Below are 25627 nucleotides of genomic sequence, written 5' to 3' on the forward strand. Positions count from 1 at the left end.
ATGATGAAATAAATGTTTTTCTCCAATGCATGTATCATATGACCCCTTTAAGAGTAAAATATCTCTGAAGTATTTTCCCATTCATGCTTACATTTTTAGCACACCAGGGTGACTAGGAGCATGAAACTGTCCAGCCACGACTTCCTGTTCCACAGGATTATAAATATGAGGAACACAAAGGCCAAATTCCCTTAATCATCCATCACAAGGAGTAAAACCAAAGAATATAGTTCTGATTTGCAGAACAAGATGGTTGAGCTTCACAAAACAGAAAGTGGCTGTAAGAAAAGAGCTAAAGCATTGAAAATCCCCATTTTCACTATCAGGGCAGTAATTAAGAGGTTCCAATCAACTAAAGACGTTATAAAACTGCCTGGAAGAGGACGTGTGTCTATATCGTCCTAATGCACGCTGAGGAGGAGAGTTTGAGTGGCCAAAGACTCTCCAAGGATCACAGCTGGAGAATTGCAGAGATGTAGCTTTTGCTATGGCCATCCCAGTCCTCTGAGCTGAATGAACCCTGTAGAAAATGAGTGAAGTGAACTGAAGAAGCACCAACATGGAGCTGTGAATCTGAAGGATCTGGAGAGATTCTGGATGAAGGAATGGTCTCTGACCTCTTGTCAGGTGTTCTCCAAACTCTTCAGGCATTATAGGTGAGACCTCAGAGCTGTTATCTTGGGAAAAGGACGTTGCAATAATTAGGTGCCAATAATTGTGGCCAACATGAACTAGAGAACGCATTTATTTCACAATGAGATATGCACCCCACTTTCGATTGTTTAACTTCAATGATAGGTTAGAATTTTGTGACTTTTTTTAAATTAAAGATCAAAAGGATAAACAATGCAGATTTATTTTCACAGCCGCCTTTGCTCATATTTATCAAGGGTGCCAATATTAGTGGAGGGCACTGTAGAATGCAGTGACAGATGAAGTGTGGTATTACTGGCTCACTGGTCACAGTGGAAAAAGGTCAAGTTGAGCGCATTGCATAGCGGGTTACAGTATTCCACACATGCTGCATCCGAATATGCATACATCCCTACTATTTGATAGGCAAAACACTAGGCATGCTACACTAAGTATGTGAAAAGACTAGTACGTCCAAATTCAGTATTTATTAAAATTATCCGAATGATCTTCTGGAGTGTGCATTTAGTGCACAATTTACAATCCCATGAGGCCATGGGAGAGCATTTGTGAATGCATGACACAACTGCTAGGTCACGAGACAATGACAACATGACACATTTACTGTAGTAAGGCTGGATTATAGTCATACAAAATAAAACCATACAGAACTCTTTTTTTAGTCAAAAAGTACTCATTCAAAGAAGTACCTACTCGGTATGTTTTTAGAACGCAGCCATCTGATTAGTTAAGTTGCATACTGTGCACAGCATACTACAAAACTTAACTAACAGTAAACTATTTCACTTACCTGTTTTTTTTATTTATTTAAATAAGTCATTATCGATTAAACAATTCATTAAACATGTTGTAGATATTTAGTTCCTTATTTTATGACAATTTTCTGACCAATTGTAATATTGTCTCTTAACATTTTTTTCTCGAAACTTGCATTTTGTCATGATGTGAATAGTTAAACTATACTTATTGAAAAGTCCTCGTGTCCACTCAGTTGAAAGTCCTTGTAAATGCAATCAGACAGTCTTGCTTTAATTTAGTCAACGCTCATATCAGCAGAAGTGAGGAGAGTGCAGGAGGTCTCTGTACAAAGTACACTAGGCTGTATATCAACTGCAGATATAACAGGCTTTTCTCCTCGGACGTAAAACACACACACACACTTTAGCTTTTGGTTTCTGTGTTGGGCAAGCTACTTTCTCCCGCTTGTTTTGTTGCTATTTGCTAAAACGCCGCTCTGTAGTAGTGTGACTTGCGGATTGTGTCGGGCCCCTTTGGCTTCAAGCTGACCACAGATGCGCAAAAGATGCGCAAGTATTCGGTTTATAGAAAAGTAGCGGAACTTAAAATATTAAAACTAAACTAAAGTGAATGAATGAAAAGTCGAACACTTGGACCTATTGCAGTAAATGTTGTCCTGTGCTCCTGCTCTGCACATTTATGCAGTGCAACATGTGAAAAGTTCAACTGTTGCCTCAGACATGTTTGCACTTGGATGAATTCCATTTACATGTATTTCGTGAACAGTTATTTATTTTAAGATTGTATTTTGCACCAGACCTTATACTGATTTGGCCAATTAAGCCACAATTAATGTCTAATGCAAATATCTCGCAAATGTGTAACTAAGATTAAAACACCACAGGGGGTCTTAACATATATGCATGCTACAATGAAAACGGTGTCGGACAATACCTGAACTTTTCTTTATCATAAACAAGGTGAGAAGTCATTACTATCGTGCAAAAATATCCGAGGCAAGCTGAACTTTTCACATTTCGCATTGCATGTTTAGAGCAAACAGAGCAGGAGCACAGGACAAAATGTACTGCAATAGGTCCAAGTGATCGATTTTTTTTTTAACATGTCTGCAATCAATCTTTAACCCCCTTCTAATGATTTAGATTGGCAATTGATAATACACCGTACAATGGCATTCTATAGAATTAGAATTACTCAATCTCACACAAAAGAGAAACAGATCTGGACAGTATGTCATCCTATAATCAAAATCAGAAAATTATATTTTGCATATAGAAAATCAAGCCTGTTTTTTTGGGCCATAGAGACTCTGGTTACATCACTTTCACAATAATTAAGCACATCCCACCATTGCCAGTAGTTTAGTGTAATGCAAAGTCTCATTCGGACATCTGAACTTTTCTTTATCATAAACAAGGTGTGAAGTCATTACTATCGTGCAAAAATATCCGAGGCAAGCTGAACTTTTCACATTTCGCATTGCATGTTTAGAGCAAACAGAGCAGGAGCACAGGACAAAATGTACTGCAATAGGTCCAAGTGATCGATTTTTTTTAACATGTCTGCAATCAATCTTTAACCCCCTTCTAATGATTTAGATTGGCAATTGATAATACACCGTACAATGGCATTCTATAGAATTAGAATTACTCAATCTCACACAAAAGAGAAACAGATCTGGACAGTATGTCATCCTATAATCAAAATCAGAAAATTATATTTTGCATATAGAAAATCAAGCCTGTTTTTTTGGGCCATAGAGACTCTGGTTACATCACTTTCACAATAATTAAGCACATCCCACCATTGCCAGTAGTTTAGTGTAATGCAAAGTCTCATTCGGACAATGCACAAAAACATCAGTTGTAGGCCTATACGGTTGGTATATGCTTTTAATTAATTCATCCAGACATGATTTTCATTATATAGTACTGACACCATTTTAAAAATCATACCACGCTGGAAAAAAATGGCAATTCCTTTATTTCAGACAAATGACAAACTCTACAAATGTGCCTGGTTGGAGAACTTTAGAGACAATTAGAGTAAAAAAATAAAGAGAAGAAACATAAAACAAAGAATAGGAGCGTGAGAATTATTGTCCTGCTCTGACACAAATAGTCTAAAACTTCAAATCCACTTTTTTTTTCCTTCTTTAAAAAAAAAAAAAAACCCTATTGAGGGCCATCTTTAAGGATGGCAGACCTACAAAAAATTCCAGAGGTAGAGCAAACTTTTTTTCCCCAACACTAGATTTTAAAAACCAAGCAACAGACGGGAGATAAGCAATACAAAAAAAGTACCTGGTGAAAATATGATCTGTATTTCTGAGGATAAAACATTACACGCATGGAACAGAGAGAGTAATCATTTTCCATAGTATCATTGGATATTTACATTCCATTCTCTATCTAATGCCATTTTAGAACGCTCAGAAAAACAAGAGGTGTAAAAAAAAATTATAATAATAATTGTTGTGAGACTGTACATTTTGGATCAAGAGTTTGGAATAGTGGAAGAGTATCAGAACTCACAAAACATTCACTCCAAAAGGGAAAACAACAACAATGTCCTGTTGAACAGCAGTTATCTGCTCATCCAAGATTTCTGTGAAGTGACTGTTGGCCCATATAAAATTAACATTTATAAAAACAAAGCAAAAAAAAAAAAAAAAAGAACAACCCCACAAAATCCACAATCAAGGACACCCAGAAGGCTCGGGCTGGTTTGATTCTATGATTCATTCCTATGAAGGGGACAGACGGACGCGTCAGGTGTCAGGCCATCACGTGGGGACAGGACTTGAGCTGCAGCTGGATGGACATCCTGAGAAAGGTGGGCTGGTCAGTTCTGCCGTCCCAAGAGGTGCAGAGCACTGGAGAACAAAACACGTGAGAGAAACGATCAGTCAGCAACAGTGCTGTAGCTCACTGGGATTAGAGTACCAACATTTCAGTAGTCTGTACCAATACCAGTAAAGCTCTATGGCTCTCAGTACCAGCTTCACTATCACAGCAAACACTATTGTAGTTTATTTAGCTGGTAACACTTTATTTTAAGAATCAATTCTCACGGTTAACTAGTTACTTATTAGCATGCATATTACTAGCATATTGGCTGATTAAAGCACATACTAATGCCTTATTCTGCATGACCTTTTTTAAGGTCCTTTAATCTGCTGCTTATTAGTAGTTCGTAAGCTAGTTGTAAGTTTAGGTATTGGGTCAAAGTAGGAGTTTATTGAGGGAAAACTCTTGATGGTGAATACGTGTTCCCTAATCTAAAGTGTTACCAGTTAACTTTTTGAAAATAAAAATGTGTTCGTTATTAATGCTACAACACATGAAAACTTTAGTATGTAGCCTTCAAATATTGTTCAATACTTAAAGGGGGTTAACTCCACCCCAAAATGAAAATGTTGTCATTAATCACTTACCCTCATGTCGTTCCAAACCCGTAAAAGCTTTGTTCGTCTTCGGAACACAATTTAAGATATCTATCTTCCGCGTCACCGTAGCGCCATTTTGGAGAGTATCCACTGAACGTAAACTGTGTATGCTGTTCTGTGTCAGCCGCACCACACGGATACACTGTTTTCGTTTGGTGCGGCTGACATAGACATAGTATACTCCGTTTGCGTTCAGTGCATACTCTACAAAATGGCGCTATGTTAAATAAATTGACGAATTGTTGAATAAAGTCATTCTTTTTGTTTTCTTCGCATACAAAAAGTATTCTCGTCGCTTCATAACGTTTCGGGTGAACCCCTGATGGCAGATGGACTATTCTGACGATGTCTTTCATACTTTTCTGGACCTTGACAGTGTTATTTACTAGGCAGTCAATGGGACAGTCACAAGCCTCCTGGTTTTCATCCAAAATATCTTAAATTGTGTTCCGAAGACGAACAAAGCTTTTACGGGTTTGGAACAACATGAGGGTAAGTGATTAATGACAAAAGTTTAATTTTGGGGTGGAGTATCCCTTTAACCCAAAGATCTAGCTGACATATCAGATTTGTGTCATGTCTGTTGCGGTGCTCGATGTTGTGATAACCATCGCAATTTCAGATTCACCTTACGGTCATCACTTCTGAAACTTTGCAGTGTGAAAAGTAAAACTTATTTAAAATTATGAATAGGTTAAATACAGAAAGATTTTCATTCCCCAATGTTTTTTCTGGTTTTAAGCATAAACACTTAATTTTGCACAATTTACATTTGCATGTCAAGTAAATGCTGATTGATTGATGAATAAAATAATGTTTTAGTTTTTACATAGATATGAATTTAAGGGTTTCTGCTCTGCTTTAATACCTTTTTAAATGTGAATTAAGACTTTATAAGACCCACAGAAACCCTGTTTATAATCAATGAAGCTGATTTCACTTTGGTTCAAACACAGCACAAGCTTAATGACGGAGTAAAAAAAAAAAAAAAAGGTCTGCAGATACTGCATAATACTTCTTATTTACATTGTTTATACTTTGTCGGTTATAATGAACGCAATCTCACGCTTAAACTCATAATGAGGGGATTCTGACTTAAAATCCTCTGAGTGGCCATTGTGCTCTCGTGCTCAACAAACATGTCTGTGATTGGCTACAAAGCTCAACACTGCAAAACACGTTAGCTGCGTCCAATTCTGGCCGTGTCAGGGGCTCCTTCAAAAGCAGCCTCAAAAAATGCCTCCTTCGTTTCCCAGGGTATAAATCAGGGGTGGCGAACTCTGGTCCTGGAGAGCCGCAGTCCTGTAGAGCTCAGCTCCAACCCTAATTAAAACTCACCTGCCTGTAGCTTCCTAATAACCTTTCAGACCTTGATTAGCTTGTTCAGGTGTGTTTGATTAGGGTTGAAGCAAAACTCTGCAGGTCTGCGGCTCTCCAGGACCGACGTTCGCCACCCCTGGTATAAATGATACAACTGACGGATCCTTCATTGCCCAGGCTACCAAGATTCATTGTGCGCCGATGACAACAGGATTTTTTGAGACAAAACGCTGGATTACACTTTTAACTGCAAGTGTTGTGGTTTAGCTTCCTCTGCGTAAAGGCTGGCATTGTTACATCTTTGAAATTGTAGTATCGACTTGGTACTGAAGTCCCGGTACGTTTGCCAACACTAACTGAGCTGTGAACTGCTCAAGTCGTTGAATGCGTCACACACCTGTTCTGTAACAGGTACTGAGCGTTCTGGATCTGGTCTTGGGTTCCGGTGATGGTGATGATGCGGTCCTCAGAACCCTGCAGGGGCTCATCGATTTTGATCGAGGCTCCAGACTCATGACGAATCTGCTTGATCCTCTGACCGCCTTTACCGATGATGGATCCCGCCAGCTGAGAGTCACAGCAGAGCGAGGTAAACACGTGTTTCATGTGTAAAGCGCATCGCATTACGAGTGATTTACTCACATCTTTAGGAATAGTCACTTGTGTGGTGATCACAGGATCTTCACTGTAACTGCTCCTTCCACCTGAGCATAAAAAGAGAGGGAAAGCATCATAATGGGAGATTTACAAGTTACAGTAATTTACAATTACTGGAGAATATAAAAAAAGTCAGCTGGCCTTCTTTATAATAGGATGGAATACTTACCAGACTGATAAGAGGAATTCCAAGATGAATTGTTGTCTGATTTAAAAAAAATTTAAAAATTAAAAATTAATGGTAAATCTTTTGAAAAGATGAAGATGACTTGTGTAAACTGGGCCACTCTTTCGAGTCTTTTCAATGTCAAAAAGTGTCTCAATTTAGTTGAATTCACTCAGTAAATATTTAAATCAGAAACATCATGAAAGACTGCAAAACACTTATTTTTGGACAAACAAAATAGCTTTTCTTTTTTTAGATGAATTCCCCCTTAAACAGCATGTAAAAAATAAATAAAAATTGGTTGCTTCAACATGATGTTCTAATGGTGTGTAGTGCTCAGCCAGAGCAAGTTCGTCAGTAACTGATAAAAGGTTTTCAAAGGCCTTGATGGGGCTAAACATGACTTTAAAAAGGTGAAGAAAAAAACTTTAAAGAAAAAAAAAAAAAAAGCCTGAGCCAGATAGCATTTATTTAGCATGTATTTAAAGACAAACTTACCGTATCCATCATTCTGCAAAATAAGAGAGAAGAGAATAGAAATGTGAGAATCAAAAACCTAAACATAATACAATTACAAAAAGACTGAATACTGACCATGCTGCCTCCATAACGATCGTTGCGCCCTCGTCTTTCCCCCCTGGAGAGAAAAAAAGCAAAGCAACAAGCAGCTAATATCACATCTTACTATAACAAATACTGTTCCACAACACAAAGCCAAGGGAAAACAAACAACGCAGATCCAGATTAAAAACTTACTGCCGCCGTTCATCCATATGGCCACGCTGAGATCTGTAGGAGTACTGATCATCACTGTCAAAACAAAGAGAGATACAGCATCCATAAACTGTCAGGCAACACAAATCAATACTAAATGATAAACCAAACTAAAAATTCTCGGCTAAAACCAAAAATAGATGACGTAAGTATATGTCTCACCTTCTCCTGTGGTGTGGCTGTCCCATGGGCATGTTTCGTGGAGGACGACTCCCTCCTCTTCCCCCTCTCTGGGAAGGAGGGGGGCCCCTGCGTGGGCTCATGTCATCATAGTCTCTCCTGTTTTGCATGTGGTGGCCGCCACGGCCTCCGCTGGAGGGCGTCCGATCAAAGCTACCGCCGCTGCCACGCCCCCTCGAGGAGAAGCCGCCCATAGGCCGACGGCCCCGATCTTCATGCATCACACTGAAGCCGCCGTAGTCATACGTCTCATCGTAAAAGTTAGGGTCGTACTGCTGAGCTCGACCTTTAATGGGAGCCTGGAGAGACAGAGAGAGCTCATGAGAAACATGTCTAATGACACCTGGACAAACAGCACTGGCAAACTAGGGGTGGCCGACATGGCAAAAAATACCATATCACGATTCACTATTTTATCCCGATTCTTTGTCATGCTGGTTTTACTATTTTGCAAGTTGTCTGAGCATTACAGCCAAACTAATTTCCCTATTGTAAAGACAAAGCCTTTCAATGTAACAATTTTAAAAAATGGCGGATATTTAGGCCAAAGTGGGCGAAGACAAAAATCTGTCATTATTTTATCTTTGTTATTAAAAAATAAGAACAAAAGATACACATTACAAATACACATAACATACAAATAAAACAGTTTTATTTTCAGGTACAATTGGTGTATTTAGCAGGAGCATTCAAGAAATTGAATGAACAAATATAAAAATAGAACACAGATTGATTCCTATTAAAGCAACTGTATTAAAAGGTGAAGTACTATAATCAGGTCCCCGGTGCATCTACCAACCAAGGAAACGTGAAAGATTAACCCAGTCATTTTGTTTTGGGAAGCCTTTTTCTGCAAGCGTCTGAGAAAACGAGCGCGTCTGATTTCGCTCCGTTGGTGACGTGGCAAAGGGATCTCATTATAATATTACCTGCAAGTTTCTACCCATGGCGCCGTCATTTTGATTTCACAAGCGACAACGGTGTACCAGCTCTAATGCCACGGCAAAAGTTTGAGCAAAATATGCTAACTGTTCTGTCTTTGGCTGCACAGAACACTGTTTACAGTCCCAGCCTCAGAGGAGACAAGAGAGCAGTGCATTTATTGCTTTATTTACTGTATATTGCTGCTGCTACGAAGATCAAACAAGCAATTTATTTCCCAGCTGTTTACCTTCACAGACATAACCGACTGTTTTTGTAACTTGTGTGTTTTTAACGTAATCTTGTGTTTGAATGAGAACTTAGTTTAGTGCTCACATGCTGTGACAGCCGCTTTCTGTCTGTGTGCTTCGGATGTGTGTGCTCAGAAAACCTTATATCTGAAGTTTAAACTAATATGGTTTAAAACGCATGATTTCAGCGCGATAAACATGATAATCAGAACCAAAACAGATGTTTTTTTAGCAGGTCCGAGCTGTAATGGCACAGCTCTATTCTGGAAAAGGGGACGGGGAGCAGCAGCTCATTTGCATTTAAAGAGACAGGCTTGCAAAACAGCGTGTTTCTGCTTCCACTCAAAATAGCCATTTTTAAAATGATATAATAAATGATCTGTGGAGTATTTTCAGCTGCAACATCAGACACATTCTGGGGACACCAGACACTTATATTACATATTGTAAAAAAAGGGGCATAATATGTCTCCTTTAAAGTTTTACAGTCAAGAGTAGTGAGGGATTTTTCTCTTTGGGTTTTGTTTTATTAACATTAAAGTAATAGTTCACCCAAAAATACAAATTCTGTCATCTGTCTGTCAATTCTGTCATAGTGTTTTATTTTTAAACCATCATTTACTCACTCAAAATTAGTTTTAAACCTGAAAGTGTTTCTTTCTTTTGCTGAACATAAATGCTATTTTGAAGAACGTGGAAAACCAAACAGTTGCTGGTCCACAGAGACTTCCATAGTATTTTTTTTTCCTACTATCAAATTCAAGGTGGACCAGCAATTATTTGGTTACCCACATTCTTCCGAATATCTTCTTTTGTGTTCAGCACAAGAAAGAAATTAATACAGGTTTGGAACAGCATGCAAGTAAATAATGACAGAAATAAAATTTTAGGGTGAACTATCCCTTTAATGACAGTCGGCTGCATGTTTAATACTGTCCCTTTAAGACCTGCACGCATCTAATATACAGGCACGTATCTGTTTTTCTCTCAACTGTTTACTTTCATTTTAGACAGAAGCATATGTAAACTTTTGTGTGTTTTGACAGTATTAGCGCAAAAGATAACTTAGTTCAGTAATCAGGCGATGTTTAACAGGGTTTTAGACTTTTAGTGTGTTCACTTTGGGTGTAGGCGCTTAGAAAATGCACACGTCAGAAAAACGCGTGAATGAAACAGGCTTTAAAGCACATGCAAATAATGTACTTTTGTGACTGCGAATAAGTGCAGTGTCCTGTGAGAGTAACTCTACTGCTGAGTTAACACTGTAGTGTATGTATTTCGCATTAAACAGTACATTGAGACGGAGGCGCCAGAACTGCAGCTGAATGTGCACTGTAGCACGATACTACGATATTTCTTCAAAAGCTGATCGTGGTGACATTTTTATTATCCACAATCTAAAATAGTCATATCGCACACCCCTATGTCAAACCGTCTGAATCTGACCTCCACAATGAGCTCCAGCATGGTCTTAATGCACTCCACAACCTGCTCCGCTTTGCCCCCCACGAGCACCACGCGGTCTGTGGACTGAGGACAGCACTCCTGAAAGAGCTTGATGGTGGTCTGGGTGCTCTGGAAGAGAGAAAAGGTTTTGATTAGCACAGGAAATTCATAATTTGTAGTTCAAATTCTCTTCTCAATGTCTTACTTCACGAAGTTCCTTAATCTTGGCGCCCTTCACTCCAATGATGCTCCCAGCTAGACTCTGATGGATGAGCATCCTCAGTTCACAGTCAAAGTCCACACCATTATGATGTTGATACTGTCCAACCAATCAGAGAGGAGAATCACATATGTCATTCAAATATCATGTAACATACATATAGGGTACAATGGGGCTAAAGGCCCACCTCAAGAAAAAATTTGCCATTTAATTAAAGGAGATCCAATAATAATTGAATATATATTTACAATAGTAACAACAAATTATATTTTATTATATGATACGATTAATATCATATTTTTAAATATGATGGTTTCATTCTAAACATGGTGATTATCTCTAATATGGACACCCAACATAATATATGATATTTACCATCTGAATCTAACCATGTCATGTCAACAAATGGAAAAGTCAGCCACCAATTAATTATCATGTTAATTACTGTGCGCCTTTAGCCCTAACAGCAGGGGCGCTTTTTACCCCAAATATTATACTTTTACATATTCTTTCGTTTTCAAAAACTGTTGCTTTAATTATCTTAAACAAAGCTGAAAATCATAAAGAAGACCTTTGTCTCAAAATTGCTGGTCCACAGAGACTTCCATAGTATTTTTTTTTCCTACTATCAAATTCAAGGTGGACCAGCAATTATTTGGTTACCCACATTCTTCCGAATATCTTCTTTTGTGTTCAGCACAAGAAAGAAATTAATACAGGTTTGGAACAGCATGCAAGTAAATAATGACAGAAATAAAATTTTAGGGTGAACTATCCCTTTAATGACAGTCGGCTGCATGTTTAATACTGTCCCTTTAAGACCTGCACGCATCTAATATACAGGCACGTATCTGTTTTTCTCTCAACTGTTTACTTTCATTTTAGACAGAAGCATATGTAAACTTTTGTGTGTTTTGACAGTATTAGCGCAAAAGATAACTTAGTTCAGTAATCAGGCGATGTTTAACAGGGTTTTAGACTTTTAGTGTGTTCACTTTGGGTGTAGGCGCTTAGAAAATGCACACGTCAGAAAAACGCGTGAATGAAACAGGCTTTAAAGCACATGCAAATAATGTACTTTTGTGACTGCGAATAAGTGCAGTGTCCTGTGAGAGTAACTCTACTGCTGAGTTAACACTGTAGTGTATGTATTTCGCATTAAACAGTACATTGAGACGGAGGCGCCAGAACTGCAGCTGAATGTGCACTGTAGCACGATACTACGATATTTCTTCAAAAGCTGATCGTGGTGACATTTTTATTATCCACAATCTAAAATAGTCATATCGCACACCCCTATGTCAAACCGTCTGAATCTGACCTCCACAATGAGCTCCAGCATGGTCTTAATGCACTCCACAACCTGCTCCGCTTTGCCCCCCACGAGCACCACGCGGTCTGTGGACTGAGGACAGCACTCCTGAAAGAGCTTGATGGTGGTCTGGGTGCTCTGGAAGAGAGAAAAGGTTTTGATTAGCACAGGAAATTCATAATTTGTAGTTCAAATTCTCTTCTCAATGTCTTACTTCACGAAGTTCCTTAATCTTGGCGCCCTTCACTCCAATGATGCTCCCAGCTAGACTCTGATGGATGAGCATCCTCAGTTCACAGTCAAAGTCCACACCATTATGATGTTGATACTGTCCAACCAATCAGAGAGGAGAATCACATATGTCATTCAAATATCATGTAACATACATATAGGGTACAATGGGGCTAAAGGCCCACCTCAAGAAAAAATTTGCCATTTAATTAAAGGAGATCCAATAATAATTGAATATATATTTACAATAGTAACAACAAATTATATTTTATTATATGATACGATTAATATCATATTTTTAAATATGATGGTTTCATTCTAAACATGGTGATTATCTCTAATATGGACACCCAACATAATATATGATATTTACCATCTGAATCTAACCATGTCATGTCAACAAATGGAAAAGTCAGCCACCAATTAATTATCATGTTAATTACTGTGCGCCTTTAGCCCTAACAGCAGGGGCGCTTTTTACCCCAAATATTATACTTTTACATATTCTTTCGTTTTCAAAAACTGTTGCTTTAATTATCTTAAACAAAGCTGAAAATCATAAAGAAGACCTTTGTCTCAAAATATATGCATTAATTTTAGCACAGAATCAACTTTGCACTGCTGCGCGCGATCGTGTCAAGGATCAGACAAAAATAAACGTGCATCTTGAAAAGCGGATGTTTTGGAAAGTGCTACGCCACGTTTTTGTGCCATCTAGTGTTTTAGATGAAAATAATATCAAAGGCGCCTAAATTAGAATTTTGAACTTAAAATATTATCAAAATTCAAATTATTTTCTCATTTAAAATGCATAATTTCAGTTAGGGTGAAGAAAAGCTTTTGGATTCTTTCCTGAGGCCACAAGAGGGCGCATCGAGCAAAATACTAATGTACGTTTCTTCAAAGCATAAGATAACATGACTATCTGTGAAAAAAAGTGCATAATGTTTATAAACCAATTATAATCAAGTTGCTTAAACAACTATAAACAAAACAGCATCGTGCATGTATGCATAGTTTAATACAAAGGGCCGAAAGCCAATCACACTTTTCATTTCAAAACACGAGTTGCAGAGGGATGGGGGAAAAAACTCCGCCATAAAATCTCGAGATATGTTTTTTCAAAGTTAAACTTGCATTAATTTTACATGGCTTTCTAAACATGCGGCCCTTTTGTGCGAGACGCAAGTGCAACGGTGATAGATGTCCCTCTAGAAAATGCACGAAATATGTGTTCTGTGTGAACGGCTTGGTTTCGGTTTTGACATAAACAAGATCTTCTCTGCATTGATGTTCTCTTTTTCCGCTATATTTGTAATGAACAACGCAGCAGCGCCACATTTAGTGGCTTCAACTGGACAGGCTGACAAAAACATTAAAATGCAACGACACTTACATCGTCATCGCATCTCGTGCAGAAGACCTTTGTCTCAAAATATATGCATTAATTTTAGCACAGAATCAACTTTGCACTGCTGCGCGCGATCGTGTCAAGGATCAGACAAAAATAAACGTGCATCTTGAAAAGCGGATGTTTTGGAAAGTGCTACGCCACGTTTTTGTGCCATCTAGTGTTTTAGATGAAAATAATATCAAAGGCGCCTAAATTAGAATTTTGAACTTAAAATATTATCAAAATTCAAATTATTTTCTCATTTAAAATGCATAATTTCAGTTAGGGTGAAGAAAAGCTTTTGGATTCTTTCCTGAGGCCACAAGAGGGCGCATCGAGCAAAATACTAATGTACGTTTCTTCAAAGCATAAGATAACATGACTATCTGTGAAAAAAAGTGCATAATGTTTATAAACCAATTATAATCAAGTTGCTTAAACAACTATAAACAAAACAGCATCGTGCATGTATGCATAGTTTAATACAAAGGGCCGAAAGCCAATCACACTTTTCATTTCAAAACACGAGTTGCAGAGGGATGGGGGAAAAAACTCCGCCATAAAATCTCGAGATATGTTTTTTCAAAGTTAAACTTGCATTAATTTTACATGGCTTTCTAAACATGCGGCCCTTTTGTGCGAGACGCAAGTGCAACGGTGATAGATGTCCCTCTAGAAAATGCACGAAATATGTGTTCTGTGTGAACGGCTTGGTTTCGGTTTTGACATAAACAAGATCTTCTCTGCATTGATGTTCTCTTTTTCCGCTATATTTGTAATGAACAACGCAGCAGCGCCACATTTAGTGGCTTCAACTGGACAGGCTGACAAAAACATTAAAATGCAACGACACTTACATCGTCATCGCATCTCGTGCATCATTGATAAGGCTGCCTCAACGCACACCTAAAATTCGAACGCAACATTTTTGCATTGGAATGTGGATTTTTATTTTTAATTCGACGAATACTCGAAATTTAAAAATAAAATTGACAGCCCTAATACACACATTGGTTGCTTTTTTTTGTATACACTGGACATATTTAAGAAAACGTAAATAAAAATATATATGAGTGCAATGGTCCATGTATTCATACTGAATTTTCGGCAGGGGTCTTTTGGTTCAACACGTGTATACTGACCAAATTAAGCATTGTTTTAACCAATGCACATGCAGAACTTCTCTGTTAGGAATAGATTTTGAAACTAAGAGCTTAAAGGGGTCATATGATGCTATTTCAACTTTTCCTTTCTCTTTGGAGTGTTACAAGCTCTTGGTGCATAAAGAAGATCTGTAAAGTTGCAAAGACTAAAGTCTCAAATCCAAAGAGATATATTCTTTATAAAAGTTCAGAGTCAGCCACGCCTACCTAAAACGGCTTGTTCTAACACGCCCCCACATGTCTACCTCACTATGTGGGAAGATTTGCATAACGCCGTCCAAATGTTCACGCAAAGAAAGGCGGCGTAACTTTGTTGCATTTCATTACACCAAATACATAAATGTTCTTTTTAGCAACATCATATGACCCCTTTAAGAGTTTCACCCCTTAGATAGGAAAATACTGTCTATACAAGTATACTGTAATTTTGGAAAAGCATCTAAAAATAATGGAACAACAGAGTAAGCTGCAGGAAAAGTGCACAAATCCAAGTTTTCCTAAACATTTTTAAATATGACCAAGACCAATGTATTTATTTAAAAAAAATATACATTATACTTTTAAAAATTATATTAAAATTAAGGAATATATGGATTATATTTAAGGATTTTTGTATGTTTTAGAAATACATTAGTCATAAAAAAAAAAGTAAGAATATATAAATTTAATTTTTTACATTTTTATATTTAAGGTTTTCGGTCACACTTTATTTTGAGGTCCAATTCTCACCATTAACAAACCACTAACTATAACTTCTGCCTCAGTAAACTCATAATTTGCTGCTTATTTATAGTTAGTAAGGTAGTTACTAAGTTTAGGTATTGGTAGTAGGGCTGAACGATTTTGAAAAATAATCTAATTGCGATTTTTTTTTTTTTACCAATATTGCGATTGCGATTTAATATGCAATAATTTTTTTAAAGCTCTTTATGTTCTGTATTATTAAACAAAGACAAGCTATAAATCATTGTATAGTACGACCAACACACTATTAGATAGATTAAACATAAATGTTTTTATCTGTAGGCCAGACCTATATGTTACGATGAAATTAGGTGATGCATGAATTGATATGAATGACATTTTTCTTTAACAACTACAATCACAGTATATTGACTGATTTGTTGAACTTCCAACATTGTAAGCATGTAATAATTATGTTTAAATAGCCTGGTGTAAACATTAATATGAAAGTCAATAACAAATCACGCAAACTATAGTAGATTGCAGAAATATAAAAAATCTGTTGCTTTACTACACTACTTTAGGTCATTCAAAGTCACTGTAATAAACATATGTAAACATGTGCACTGCACTAAACACTGTCTGTTAACTTTAGACCAGTGGTTCTCAAATTTGTGGTCTCACCCCCCTTTAAACCTATTAAAAAAATCTGCCCCCCTTTCCCGAATCCCCATTCCACCTCAGACTACCAAATAATTTCATTAAACATTATGAAAAATGAATGCTTTTTTAATTTAAAAAAACACCTGCATCACTTGAAACATTGAAAAATAGCATAGAGAGAATAATGGTTATTATTCTCTCTCTTATTTTTATTTTTTTTGTGGGTTACATGCAGTCCGCTAAGGCATAGGACACACACAGGCTTTCCTCCTCACCAACGACATTAAACACCATGTCTACACCGGACGCGAGCGGCAAAATACAGTAGAACCATTATAATCAGTGACGCTGTCTACACTGGATGCGGCGCGACATTAAACTGATGCCTTGTTCTATTTATGACATACTGACACAAAGTTAAAGTGATTTGCAACGGTTGCTTTATCGCGTCCAGTGTAGAGCTGTTGCGTTGCGACGCGTCAACTGTAGCGTCCGGTATAGAGACAGTGAGTGAAGCCGAGAGCAAGATATGCCTCGTCATAGTTTTTTGCATTTAGCTTTTGAATGACCAGCACCTGCCTGGGTCTGTGCGACTTCATCTATGGCTTTTCTCTTCGCTTTCACAAACCGATCCATCTCCCATTCTAAGTTACGTCCTTTGGCTGTTTACGGTTTTATTTCTTTTCTTTTTCTGCTGATGGCCCGCGCTCGACTTGAAGCAGCGCTGCTTAAACCGATGGATGTGTGTCAACAAAGTATTGCGAGAGCTATAAGAGAGCGCGAACGTCTCCTTATGCTTTCTCTCGCCGTATTTTGATGTCATACACCGATCAATCTTCAAGTCGAACACACCTCTTTCGTGATTATGAAATGGAATAAATCGTTGGCGATAATGACAGCTGTTTGCATATCTTCTCCGTGAACTACAGCTCTGTGTAGTAAAGGCTGCTCCATCTGAAAGCATGTAAAAATACCACATTTAATAACATTTTTACTCAAAACGTCAGTCGAGTGTTTGAAATAAATCCTTCTGTGAGATGATGTGGCTTCTTACACAGAATAAGGCACGCAACATATTTCATAGTATTTAAGCAGTGAAAATTAAAAAACAATAAATTAATCATTTTTATAAGTTAAACTTCAATGCTGAACAAACTGAATTTTTTTTTTTAAACTCACCTCTTCCAGAGTAGGTATGACCTTCAGTAATATCTCAGCCACCGTGGGAATATCGGCACTGACGCTTAGGATTCTGTCAAAGTAATGAATTGCATTCCACGAGAAGAGAGAAGAGAAGCGATATTAGTAATACATACAGCCCGAAGAGTAACATCAGTGCTTTTGTTAGTGCATTTAACATTGAGGAGAGGAGACAGACCCCAAAGAGTCATGGAGTCATGCACTCCTTTGTCAAAGGGGAGTGGAGAACACAGGAAAACAAAGAAAAACAAACTGAAGCTCCTGCCCGTTGCGGAAATGTCAAGATACAGGGAAGGTCAGAGTTGCAGCATGACAGGGGGAGATTAAAACTGATAGAGGGGTGACAAAGTACAGAGAGAGATACACATGAACGAAGCAGGAGCTCCAGATTCAGCAGAGAAGAGCAGAGACAGACGAACAGACTGAGTAAAGTTCAAAAGTCAAACACAACAGTGAAATAATACAACGGACAGAAGGGAGAAATGTAATTTACACTGCCCCTTCACCCTCAACAAATTCATCCTTGTATTAGCAAGAAAACTTTCAAATGGGAACTGTGGAGAAAGCACATTTCCCAAAGGTACAAAAAAGCGTTTCTGTCATAGGAGAGGTGAAAAGGGTGGGAAAGGGCTTCCTTACATGACAGAAAAGGCATTTGAACACAGTAAAACAGTTAATAATGATAGTCATGGCAGCATCATACTCATGTTTCATGGCAGTAAGGGAGTAGTTTGTACATTAAGGATGTTAAAACAGTTCTGATATTGGCAATAACAGAGCTGATATGACTTGGAGGTTGGAGTATCTGAGTGGCACGTACCGCTCGGGCCCACTGCTGTCTGGGACTGACACAGTGGCATTGTACTGCAGGGGGCGGGGCCAAGCACCCAGAGCAATCAAGCACACGGATGTCAATCAAGTAAGCCGCCCAATAGGAAGGGCGCGATTATGGGTGTGGCCAACCAGGGAGTCAGGAGGTCAGGCGGCAACGCAGGTGGGCGGTACAAGTCGATCCGGAATATAGGAATTGGCCAAAAATGAACAGAAAAATAACAAGGAAAAGGGGAGAGGGAGTGGAAGAGGAATACATTTTTAAATTGGAAACACTTTCAGGTGTGACTTTTCAATTCTCATAATGTTGGAGGAGAATGGAGAACAGGAGAGGAACAGAGATTATGAGAATATGTACTAGGCCAGTATCAAAGATTCATATACTCTTCAACTAACTAAAGAGTACAGTAGAATGTGGGGTATTTATGATACAAAGCACAGCTTTTGTAACAAACTGCCTTGGTTCCACAAAATCGATTTTTAAGTGTTGTTTTGTTTGATGTTTTAAAGTGTTCTGTTGGCTTTAATACATATTCTAAAATATAACCCAGTTCTACAGACATGTGAGCTCCACCTACCATAGTTCATGTGCGTAGAAAGAGTGATAATGTGCAAACTAAACGGAAGAGTACTCACATCTGTGCGCAGAGCTTTAATATTCTTCCCACCCTTTCCGATCACCGCTCCAGCATTCTGGAGAGAAGAGTCGATCAGCATTGAGGGACAGGAAGAGAAACTAAACTCAAAAGTGATGGGAAAACCAGCGCATTACTTTGCTCTGTAGCAGAATTCGAAGCTCCATCATGTCGTCAGAACCTCGGGAGCGCTTATGAGGCTTGTCCTCCTCCATATCCTCAGCGGAACGCTTACCTGAAATCCATTTTACATGGAAAAGTTACAGTGAAACAAAATTACGATTTTTTTTTTTTGTTGGAAAAACTATGCATAATTGGGCCTTTTGCACCGCTTTAGTTTCAGAACTAAATGTACAGTACTAAAGTACTGGGACGATTTTGCACTAACTGTTTCCCAGTACCATTTAAAGGGTTGCATTCGCACCGAGAGTGTGTACTAGGAAGTGACGTTAACACTCTAGCAACCACCCTGAGTACCTTAGCAACTGCCTAGCAACACCTTAGCAACTACCCCAGCTACCCTAGTAACCACATAGCAACACCCTGTCAACCACCAAAAATACCCTAGCAACTGCATAGCAACCACCCTAAATACCCTAGCAACCGCATAGCAGCACCCTTGCAACCAATCCGGGCACCTAAGCAACTGCAGAGCAACAGCCTAGCACCCGCCCCAAGTACCCTAGCAACCACATAGCAATACCTTAGCAACTACCCCAGGTACCCTAGAAACACCCTAGCAACCACCCCACGTACCCTAGCGATCTGTTTTTCTATGTCTGTTCTTCTGATAGACTGTATTGCCTTCAAAACTTTAAAACTATTTGAAGTATTTCAAACTACTTCAAACTGAAAACCTTCAAACTTCCAGCTTTTAAAACTTTTACAAACTTTGGCTAGGCTTTTTCAAGCCAACTTAAAAGTTTGTCTACAAACTTTACTATCTAGTTACACTGTTGAAGATGTAATTAGTAGCTAGTAATTAATTACTTTCTGAGAGTAATTTACCCAACAATGCTGAACAGTATTGTGTCGTGTAATACAATGTAATCAGTTACAAATTGTATGGCATGCTTTTTATTTGAAAAAGTGTAAAAATTGCACATTCATTTATTTATTTAGCAGATGCTTTTATCCAAAGCGACTTACAAACGAGGACAACAGAAGCAATCAATTGTAGTATTAAAACAACTAAAAACTGATCCAAAGCTAAAAGCTAAAACTTTATAAATACTACCTACACACATTTTAAAAATAAAGAGTTTAAATAAAAATGACATGTGAACTGGATAAAGGAGGAAGCGGATAGCGAACCCGTGCCTCAGTCGCTGCTCAATCAGCGCGTCCTGGAGCAATGGCTGCTGACTGACCTGCGAGATCTGTCCCACCCGGTGCTCCCCGAAAGAATATCCGAGGCACTGAAAACAGAACTAAACAGCTGTTACTGTCTTCAGATGGACTCCCTGCTAGACGTCAGCCAGCCTGCCTACACTCAGCTGCAGCGTATTCGGGGCACCAACTGCTCCAATGATCAAGTCTCTGCGGTTACGCCGGAAACGCAGCGGCCGTGGGAGGCCAAGCCCACACGTATGTTGATGTTGCAACTCACGGATGGAGTGCAGAGTCTGGAGGGTATGGAATACCGGCCCATCCCGGCTTTAAGCACCAACCTGCCACCCGGGACGAAGCTACAGCTAGTCGGTCCAATTGGCGTTCGTCTCGGGGTGTTACTCTTGAAAGCGGAGAACGTGAAGGTGTTGGGTGGGGAGGTGGAACAGCTCTTGGAGATTTACTCTCAGAGCAGAGTGCTTTGCGGGACACTTGGTTTGCCTGAGGAGAACCATCCACAAGGCGAGGAACCGGATGACCAGGAGCTCCTGGCCAGCGTAGAGGCTCCAGTAGATCATCAGGTAGCTGACAGCGGCTACAACAGCATGGCTTCAGAAACTTCCTTCAGACCATATCAGTCGCAACCCCGTCCTCAAGCGACGCCCGTTTCCAGAGAAGACGACTGGGATATGGAGGAAATTCCAGATGATGACTTCAGAAGCATTCCAGAGAATTTTGACGATGTTCCACAAAATGTGGTGGATGATGTTCCCGAGGACTTCGATGACATCCCGTTAGAAGAGCTGGAGAGTGTGATGTGCCCGATCGATTCAGAATGCAAACCTGATGCAATCCAGCCCAAAATTGAAGAACCAAGCCTTTTAAGTTTTCGCTCTAGAACTACTCTTAACAGCAGAAACTTGAATGAAGTTCCTGACGCATCTGTTGCTAGTTCCTCTACAAACACAGTTGAGGAGCCTGAAGCAAACTTACCCAACCAACCCAAAACTGAAGAACCAAGCCAGACTTTTCGCTCTAAAGCTCTGCTTGGCACCACCAACCAAAGCCGAATCTTCAATGAAGTTCCTCGTACATCTATTACAAGTTCCTCTACTAACACAGTTGGATCTTCTGGTTGCGAACGAGAGGCACCTACGCCACCGTACCTCTGCATGCTACAGGCTGGCCACTGGCCGCCCGCCAAAGTTCAGACTTTACAACTACAAGCTTTCATTGTTACACTCAAAGGAAATTTGCGCAGTAGTAGTGGCATGTGGGAACTCGGGGCCACCATCTCTGACGGAACCGGGTACTTGGATGTGGATCTGTCCGATGCCATGCTCACCAAACTCATCGGCTACACGGCACCAGAGGCTCGAGTGCTGCGGAAAGACCTGGCGAGACGCGGTGAGGTGGACAGCGGGATTCAGCGTTGTCAAAGAGAGCTGGTGGATATGTGCTGTATGATGAGCGTGCAGGTGGATCAGACGGGCAGAGGAGTCGTGTTGTGTGTCAGTCCGCTCTCGGACAAGGAATGCTCCGAGATACAGAAAAGAGTGAAAGAGAGGAGGAACTAAGCCGTACTTATTCTCTGGACTCTCGTTTAACCTAATCTGACAGTGTTTGTGCTGATTCAGTCAGTGGTTTCTCTAATATTTTAGTAGAGTAACTCGTTTTGGTTCTCTCAGTCTGAAGAAAACGGCTTATAATGCACTTCACTCATATCCGTTACATTTCAGAATCCACGGTGTTCTATTTTTGTAAATTGTTTTGTTTTGTTTGATTTGTTGTTTTTATATTTGCATGTCTTTGAATGCGATTTAATAAATTTAAAAAGGTAATTTAAACCTCATTAGATTTTAGTTTTTCCTTAGAACAATTTAAATTTTTACAGTTTCTGAAGAAAATGTGGGTGATTTGCTATGTGGTCTCTGTGTTCTGAGAAGTAAAAAAGAAAACTTCTCCCCATTATGCCGTATGATTTGAGGAAGTACTTGAAATCTTTATGACTTGTTTAATTCATTACAGAAAAGTTTTTGAATTTTTAAATGTAAATGTAATTTGTGTAATTTGAATCTATTGTATATGTTTTTTATTTGTTGTTATATACACACATACGGTGGTGGCCAAAATTATTAGAAGACTAGTATTCTCACCAACTAAAAATGTTTTTAAGTCAGTTATTTCTATCTTTTGCTGTAGTGTGTCAGTAGGAAATATCAGTTTATATTTCCAAACATTCATTTTGCCATTAATTATAATAATCCAGTGAGATTTTTGTCTGACAGCAGCCAGTGCGCGCCACAGATATCGGATCTGATCATCATCAGTCTGTCTGAGATTACATGAAGAAACAGAACAAACTGAGACAGACTCAATCCAGAAGAACTGTGGCAACGTCTCCATGATGCTTCAAGAAACCTACAAAGCTACAGTACTGTTAAAAGTTTTAGGCACTTGTGTAAAAAATGCTGTAAAATGAGGATGCTGTCAAAAATAATGTCATAAATAGATTTTCTTTATCAATTAACTTATATTCACTAAATTAAATCAACATTTGGTGTGACCATCCATTATAATAATCCAGTGAGATTTTTGTCTGACAGCAGCCAGTGCGCGCCGCAGATATCGGATCTGATCATCATCAGTCTGTCTGAGATTACATGAGACAGACTCAATCCAGAAGAACTGTGGCAACGTCTCCACGATGCTTCAAGAAACCTACAAAGCTACAGTACTGTTAAAAGTTTTAGGCACTTGTGTAAAAAATGCTGTAAAATGAGGATGCTGTCAAAAATAATGTCATAAATAGATTTTCTTTATCAATTAACTTATATTCACTAAATTAAATCAACATTTGGTGTGACCATCCTTTGCGTTTAAAGCATTTTTTGCCCTCGGTGCACTTAGTTTCCCAGGTAGCTTTGCAGGTAGGATTCTTGAAGCATCTTGGAGACGTTGCCACAGTTCTTATGGATTTAGTCTGTGGTCAGACTCTCACTGGATTATACATACATACATACACTCACACACACACACACACATATATATATATATATACTGTATATATACACACTGAACAAAATTATAAACGCAACACTTTTGTTTTTGCCCCCATTTTTCATGAGCTGAACTCAAAGATCTAAGACTTTTTCTATGTACACAAAAGGCCTATTTCTCTCAAATATTGTTCACAAATCTGTCTAAATCTGTGTTAGTGAGCACTTCTCCTTTGCCGAGATAATCCATCCACCTCACAGGTGTGGCATATCAAGATGCTGATAAGACAGAATGATTATTGCACAGGTGTGCCTTAGGCTGGCCACAAGAAAAGGCCACTCTAAAATGTGCAGTATGTTACTGTACTTTACACCGTAATTCATGTCTATAGCACAAATGCCATATGTGGCGAGATTTAATACTAAGGGCTGTGGGTTTGCAAATAATCATCCTAAATATAAGAAACAATAACAGTTTTGGTTACTTGGGCAAGCAGCATCACATACACAGAGGTCATTAAAACAAATAACAACGGGCACCAATAGATGGCAGCAGTGGAATGTAATTGCTGTGTAAAATGCAAACCATCAATTGTAAGCCGAGAACATGCCAAACAGACCCTTTAATGAACTAGCTAATTCCCATATAGGCTATTCTTCCTGCTGTTTACATAAAGGTATAAAAGAAAAACAAATGCACAGAAAAAGAGTCTGAACACTTCAAGACCAGAATGCAATCTGTTGACGAGGCAGGCTTTCATTATGAAGTCTTGTCTTTTGTAATCTCATACTCCATCAGTTAAATTCAAGCATATAGTAGTCTAGTCTTGGCCTTAATCATATAGATTCTACAGCTTTATCTTTATGGTCCTGGTCTAAAAATACATGAGTGTCATTAACTGAGTGCGCAGTAAATTGCCCCTTCACGAGACTCCCACTGCACGCGCACGCTCATCTAATTCGCCACTGATTTATATTCCCACGTCGTGCATTAGTCGTGACCCCGGTACCGGGTTGCGAGAGCTGCTATGTAGTGACTCGTTTTATTGACTCGAATTGGTTCAATAAAAGGAGTCGCTCACTCACCCTAGGTGGCGATGACAAGTGAGTGGCCTTTTGTGTTATGAGTGAGACTGATGATACACAGGGCAACTTTTTGAGAAATGTTCAATTCAATTCAAGTTTATTTGTATAGCACTTTTCACGATACAAATCGTTGCAAAGCAACTTGACAGAAAATTACGTTTCTACAATATTTAGTGGTAGCTTATCAGTGGTGACTTTCTACATTTGGCAGAAATGTATGGGGAAATCAATTAAAGACGTAATCAAACAGACGACGAACACTATTAACATTTAGCCTACATTTAGTCATTTAGCAGACGCTTTTATCCAAAGCGACTTACAAATGAGGACAATAGAAGCAATCAAAATCAACAAAAGAGCAATGATATGCAAGTGCTATAACAAGTCTCAGTTAGCTTAATGCAGTAGGCCTACATGTAGCAAAGTTTTTTTTTTAAATCATATAATAAAAAGAAAACAGAATAGAAAAAGTATAGAGCAAGCTAGTTTTAGAGGCCTTTTTTGCTTTTGTTAATCAGAAGTCAGAATTATAGTTGTATAATAAATAAAAAGAAAACAAATAGAATGCAAAAAGATTAGAGAAGCAAGTGTTAGGTTTTTAAAAAAACAAAACAAGCAGTTAGTAAATAAATAGAGTGCAAGTCTAAAAGGGGCAAGTTTTTAATTTTTTTTTTATAAATAATAGAATTAGAATAGAGAGTGCTAGAGTTAGAGTCAAATAAAGATGGAAGAGATGTGTTTTTAGCCGATTCTTGAAGATGGCTAAAGACTCAGCTGCTCGGACTGAGTTGGGCAGGTTTTTAATAATTTAACAGCAATTATTATATGATGCAATCAGACCTATAGCAAAATGTAACAGGTAGCCAGTGCAGAGACTGTAAAATTGCCGTCATCAGGCAACCAGGTGAGACACAGTGCCCACGACCGACATGCAGATCGAAATTTGTTACCCATTTTCAATGGGAAAGTGCAAGCAACTCAAAAAAGTTGCCCGGCAAAATTGCTCAAAAGGTTGCCCCATGTATCATCAGCCTAAAAGTCATCATTCGATTCATTAGAAATGACTGACCATGTGAACAAAATAAATCTTAAGATCCTTTATTCACATTTGCTGGTCTACAAATCAACTAGCCCTGATTTTCTGCTCACCTACAGTTAAAGTCATAGTTCACCCAAAAATGAAAAATGTCATCATTTAGCCTACTCACCATGTTGTTCCAAACCCAAATGAACAAATATATACACACACACATATATATATATATATATATATATATATATATATATATATATATATATATTCTG

The 25627-nt window shown here is 38.6% G+C and overlaps 2 protein-coding genes across 3 annotated transcripts; one reads left to right on the forward strand and one right to left on the reverse strand.

Annotated features, from left to right (window-relative positions):
• Window positions 1-3379: 3379 nt before the first annotated feature.
• On the reverse strand, window positions 3380-19897 carry LOC107553152 (heterogeneous nuclear ribonucleoprotein K). 2 transcript variants are annotated; one of them, XM_016235277.1, is made up of 15 exons: window positions 19894-19897; window positions 19046-19144; window positions 18910-18966; window positions 18263-18306; window positions 17422-17494; window positions 12323-12436; window positions 12118-12246; window positions 7941-8257; window positions 7761-7814; window positions 7599-7641; window positions 7503-7515; window positions 7008-7043; window positions 6824-6885; window positions 6579-6748; window positions 3380-4288 (listed from the first exon to the last, which is right to left on the reverse strand). In XM_016235277.1, exons 2-15 carry the CDS (start codon window positions 19121-19123, stop codon window positions 4258-4260), a joined length of 1221 nt encoding a protein of 406 aa, XP_016090763.1. In that variant the 5' UTR covers window positions 19124-19144; window positions 19894-19897; the 3' UTR covers window positions 3380-4257. The 2 variants fall into 2 exon arrangements, with proteins under 2 accessions (XP_016090763.1, XP_016090764.1); XM_016235278.1 differs by lacking the exon at window positions 7008-7043.
• Window positions 19898-20185: 288 nt separating this feature from the next.
• rmi1 (RMI1, RecQ mediated genome instability 1, homolog (S. cerevisiae)) lies at window positions 20186-22012 on the forward strand (the record flags this gene model as incomplete). Its single annotated transcript, XM_016235240.1, has 1 exon — window positions 20186-22012. A coding segment is annotated over one exon (1629 nt), but the record flags the coding sequence as incomplete, so codon positions are not given.
• Between the last annotated feature and the right edge of the window lie 3615 nt (window positions 22013-25627).

Source organism: Sinocyclocheilus grahami, unplaced genomic scaffold (genome assembly GCF_001515645.1).
Source record: "Sinocyclocheilus grahami isolate Dianchi unplaced genomic scaffold, SAMN03320097.WGS_v1.1 scaffold465.1, whole genome shotgun sequence".
NCBI classification, from domain to species: domain Eukaryota; kingdom Metazoa; phylum Chordata; class Actinopteri; order Cypriniformes; family Cyprinidae; genus Sinocyclocheilus; species Sinocyclocheilus grahami.